General features: G+C 35.1%; 1 protein-coding gene across 1 annotated transcript; it reads left to right on the forward strand.

Annotated features, from left to right (window-relative positions):
• Positions 1–3,363: 3,363 nt before the first annotated feature.
• Positions 3,364–4,173, forward strand: LOTGIDRAFT_175773 (hypothetical protein; the record flags this gene model as incomplete). The annotated part of the gene is made up of 1 exon (XM_009059535.1): positions 3,364–4,173. The coding sequence occupies one exon, from the start codon at positions 3,364–3,366 to the stop codon at positions 4,171–4,173; it is 810 nt and encodes a 269-aa protein (XP_009057783.1).
• Between the last annotated feature and the right edge of the window lie 1,372 nt (positions 4,174–5,545).

The raw sequence follows: 5,545 nt of genomic DNA on the forward strand, positions 1-5,545 counted from the left end.
TTTATTAGCTTTTAAGTGATATACCATGTGCCTGGGCCCTAATTAGAAGGAAAAGTCCCAAACATGGGCCAAATCGGCGTATTTCGCAAAGTTAGGTATCGGACCTTCACCCTTGGTATGGCTTAAAAGAGCAGATAATAAGCAACTTTTCCTGGGCTAACTTTTTTCCTATGGGAGATTTTTGAGCTGGGTTTTTTTCTAAATGTCTAGCTTGCCCATGTGTATATGCGTGCAAAATTTCAGCTTTGTAGCTTTGTAACTTTTTAAAATAAAAATTTATTTGGATTTGAGCGCTTCTCGTGCAGTCGTCCCTTGGAAGAAAAAAATATCCATTTTTTGCCCTAATTGTTTTTAATTAGCTTTTAAGTGATATACCATGAGCCTGGGCCCTAATTAGAAGGAAAAGTCCCAAACATGGGCCAAATCGGCGTATTTCGCAAAGTTAGGTATCGGACCTTCACCCTTGGTATGGCTTAAAAGAGCAGATAATAAGCAACTTTTCCTGGGCTAACTTTTTTCCTATGGGAGATTTTTGAGCTGGGTTTTTTTCTAAATGTCTAGCTTGCCCATGTGTATATGCGTGCAAAATTTCAGCTTTGTAGCTTTGTAACTTTTTAAAATAAAAATTTATTTGGATTTGAGCGCTTCTCGTGCAGTCGTCCCTTGGAAGAAAAAAATATCCATTTTTTGCCCTAATTGTTTTTAATTAGCTTTTAAGTGATATACCATGTGCCTGGGCCCTAATTAGAAGGAAAAGTCCCAAACATGGGCCANATCGGCGTATTTCGCAAAGTTAGGTATCGGACCTTCACCCTTGGTATGGCTTAAAAGAGCAGATAATAAGCAACTTTTCCTGGGCTAACTTTTTTCCTATGGGAGATTTTTGAGCTGGGTTTTTTCTAAATGTCTAGCTAGCCCATGTGCATATGCGTGCAAAATTTCAGCTTTGTAGCTTTGTAACTTTTTAAAATAAAAATTTATTTGCATTTGAGCGCTTTTCGTGCAGTCGTCCCTTGTAAGAAAAAAATATCCATTTTTTGCCCTAATTGTTTTTAATTAGCTTTTAAGTGATATACCATGTGCCTGGGCCCTAATTAGAAGGAAAAGTCCCAAACATGGGCCAAATCGGCGTATTTGGCAAAGTTAGGTATCGGACCTTCAACCTTGGTATGGCTTAAAAGAGCAGATAATAAGCAACTTTTCCTGGGCTAACTTTTTTCCTATGGGAGATTTTTGAGCTGGGTTTTTTTCTAAATGTCTAGCTTGCCCATGTGCATAAGCGTGGAAAATATCAGCTTAATAGCTTTGTAACTATTTAAAATAAAAATTTATTTGTATTTGAGCGCTTCTCTTGCAGTCGTCCCTTGTAAGAAAAACATATACATTTTTTGCCCTAATCAGTGTAATTAGCTTTTAAGTGATATACCATGTGCCTTGGCCCTAATTAGAAGGAAAAGTCCCAAATATGGGCCAAATCGGCGTATTTGGCAAAGTTAGGTATCGGACTTTCACCCTTGGTATGGCTTAAAAGAGCAGATAATAAGCAACTTTTCCTGGGCTAACTTTTTTCCTATGGGAGATTTTTGAGCTGGGTTTTTTTCTAAATGTCTAGCTTGCCCATGTGCAAATGCGTGGAAAATTTCAGCTTTATAGCTTTGTAACTATTTAAAATAAAAATTTATTTGGATTTGAGCGCTTCTCCTGCAGTCGTCCCATGTAAGAAAAAAATATCCACTTTTTGCCCTAATTGTTTTTAATTAGCTTTTAAGTGATATACCATGTGCCTGGGCCCTAATTAGAAGGAAAAGTCCCAAACATGGGCCAAATCGGCGTATTTGGCAAAGTTAGGTATCGGACCTTCACCCTTGGTATGGCTCAAAAGAGCAGATAATAAGCAACTTTTCCTGGGCTAACTTTTTTCCTATGGGAGATTTTTGAGCTGGTTTTTTTTCTAAATGTCTAGCATGCCCATGTGCATATGCGTGCAAAATTTCAGCTTTGTAGCTTTGTAACTTTTTAAAATAAAAATTTATTTGGTTTTGAGCGCTTCTCGTGCAGTCGTCCCTTGTAAGAAAAAAATATCCATTTTTTGCCCTAATTGTTTTTAATTAGCTTTTAAGATATATATCATGTGCCTAGGTCCTAATTAGAAGGAAAAGTCCCAAACATGGGCCAAATCGGCGTATTTCGCAAAGTTAGGTATCGGACCTTCACCCTTGGTATGGCTTAAAAGAGCAGATAATAAGCAACTTTTCCTGGGCTAACTTTTTTCCTATGGGAGATTTTTGAGCTGGGTTTTTTTCTAAATGTCTACCTTGCGAATGTGCATATGCGTGCAAAATTTCAGCTTTGTAGCTTTATAACTTTTTAAAATAAAAATTTATTTGTATTTGAGCGCTTCTCGTGCAGTCGTCCCTTGTAAGAAAAAAATATCCATTTTTTGCACTAATTGTTTTTAATTAGCTTTTAAGTGATATACCATGTGCCTGGGCCCTAATTAGAAGGAAAAGTCCCAAACATGGGCCAAATGGACGTATTTCGCAAAGTTAGGTATCGGACCTTCACCCTTGGTATGGCTTAAAAGAGCAGATAATAAGCAACTTTTCCTGGGCTAACTTTTTACTATGGGAGATTTTTTAGCTCGGTTTTTTTCTAAATGTCTAGCTTGCCCATGTGTATATGCGTGCAAAATTTCAGCTTTGTAGCTTTGTAACTTTTTAAAATAAAAATTTATTTGGATCTGAGCGCTTCTCGTGCAGTCGCCCCTTGTAACAAAAAAATATTAATTTTTTTCCCTAATTGTTTTTAATTAGCTTTTAAGTGATACTCCATGTCCTTGGAATCTAATTCTGTCTTACTGTATGACGTCATTTCGAGTTCATGTGAGATGCGCGCGCCTAAAACCATCATTAGTGTGTCTAACCATCGAGGTGAAAGCACCTCTCAATAGTCGATCTCTAATTTTCTAAATATTCTGAGAAATTCGACTTAGGCCTATGACCTGTGGTTTAGTTGAAATCTAGTGAGGCCATCATTTTATTAATTTAAGTTGCTACGATATAGCACTATCTGTCGTTAATCGACAATTTTTTTTCTTTTTTTTTTTTTTTTTTTTTTTTAAAGCATTTTCTTGAGATTCGAGAAAATGGCGGATTCTACGAAGAAAAGTTTAACTTCTACTTCGGCCAGCAAGTCAACTTTTGATCTCCCTAGTATAATTTTTGAAAAAGATAAAAGCAGAAAGTCTGTAAAAGGGACTGATAGTTTTAAAATCAACTGCAACTGGTGAAAATTTAGAAAAGGTCACATGCAGTCCGAGTGAAATGGCGGCAAGAAATCGACCGTCCTCATCCAAAAATAAAGATGATGCAATCATCGAAACTGCAAGTTTTTCAAAAGATAACAGTCAAACTTTTGCTGACTTTAAAATGGAATAAAGTTGGCAATGTTTTGCCAGCAAAAGTTGCTGACATAATTAAACACATGTTTAATACTAAGCAAGCTGATGATCGGTCAAAAGGAATAATGGAAAAATACCTGAGACCAGGGAATATTGAATTATATCCTCAAAAGATCAATACAGAAATTTGGGGGCATCTGAAAAAGGAAACCCAATTCAAAGACATTGACTCTTTCAAATTGAGTGAAAAATTGATAAAATGTTCATATGCTGTTATGAGCTTAGTAGAACTGTTATTAAAATCTAAGAAACAGGACAAAAAGTCAGATGATAAAGACAGTAGTCTGTCTTCTGGGATTAAGACTGGAATGGATGCTCTTTCATTACTTGGCCATATAGTGCAGGATCATAATCAGATTAGACGTGATAGTTTAAAGGTAGACTTAAATCTACAATATAAAAAATTGTGCAATCCTTCTCATAATACTGATACTGGATCAAGTAAATGGTTGTTTGGTGATGAACTTGGTAAACGTGTAAAAGACATAAAAGAAACAAATCAAGTTGGTTCATCAGTGGCCAGTGGAAGCCGTCTATATAAAAGCGTTTCAAGATTTAATTCTAGATCCAAGCCTTTTTTATCACAAGGCAACAGTCACTACAAGCGACCTCCACAAAATCAAAGTCAGTACAGGTTCTCGAACAAGAAGTACAGTTCTCATCAGAGAAGCAGTTACAATCAGAACAAGAAAAATCAGTCAGAGAAAAAATAGATTTGTTTGAATCGGTGAGTAATTTAGAATCTCTAACTTCTTGGGAAGAGTTTCGCAGTCAGTTAGATGAAAAGTTACTAAAATTGATGAACAATTTTACTGCTGGCGAATTAAAATTTCGTTTGGAAGCGATGTTCACATACTTAAAATAGTGTGCGGCATTGATATGGAGATAAATTTGAAAATCAGAGCATGATACCCATTCCATATATATTGTCTAAGGAAAAGAATGCTGCAGTGTCAGATGAAATTAAAAAATTATTATTAAAACAAATCATTGAAAGGGCAAGTCCTGAAGAAGGCCAATATATATCAAATATTTTCACAAGAGATAAGAAAAATGGATCACTCAGGGTAATTCTTGATCTTAAAGAATTCAATGAAAATCTTGATTATCATCATTTTAAGATGGATACATTATCACATGCTATAAATTTAATTACAAAAAATTGTTACATGGCATCAATTGATTGGTCGAATGCTTATCATGCTCTGTCTATCTTATAGAAAATATCTCCGGTTTGTCTGGAAGGGGACATTGTATCAGTACTGTTGTTTGCCTAATGGCTATGCACCAGCTCCTCGTATATTCACAAAACTGACAAATGTATTTTTCTCTCAACTAAGAAAGTTGGGCCATTTGAATACAAACTTTATAGATGACAGTCTGTTAATTGGGGATGACATTGAAGATTGAAGAAACAATATCAGAGATACTGTACTGTTTTCATTAAAAGCTGGTTTTGTGGTTCATCCAGAAAAATCCATTTTAGATCCTGTACAGGAGATCACTTATTTAGGTGTCATTCTGAATTCTTCCAGTATGACTATTCGTTTAACTGAAGAAAGAGCTCATAAGCTAAAAGAAGCTTGTCTAGACATTTTGTCATCAAAATTTATAACATTAAGACTGTTTGCTTGTGTAATTGGCCAAATGGTTGCTTCTCTTCCTGGAGTTCAGTACGGCGAAATATATTATAGACGTTGTGGTATATTAAAAAGCTCTTTACTAAGTAAATTCAATGGTGAATTTGATCATAACATTTATTTAAATTCTGAATGTATATCTGATATACAATGGTGGGTTAACAATATTTTAACAGTAAATAAATCTTTGTTAGTTGAGAACCCAAGTTATATTTTAAAATCTGATGCTTCATTGAAAGGATGGGGAGGAGTTGACCCAAATGGCAATGTAACAGGTGGAAACTGGTTACCTGATGAAACTTTGAATCACATAAATTATTTAGAGTTAATGGCAGCAAAATATGTATTATTTTCTTTTTGTAAAACAATGAAAGATGTATGCATTTTAATCATGATTGATAACACTACTGCTGTATCATATATAGACTCCTTAGGTGGCAAAAAA

This window comes from Lottia gigantea (assembly GCF_000327385.1).
Source record: "Lottia gigantea unplaced genomic scaffold LOTGIsca_395, whole genome shotgun sequence".
NCBI lineage: Eukaryota > Metazoa > Mollusca > Gastropoda > Lottiidae > Lottia > Lottia gigantea.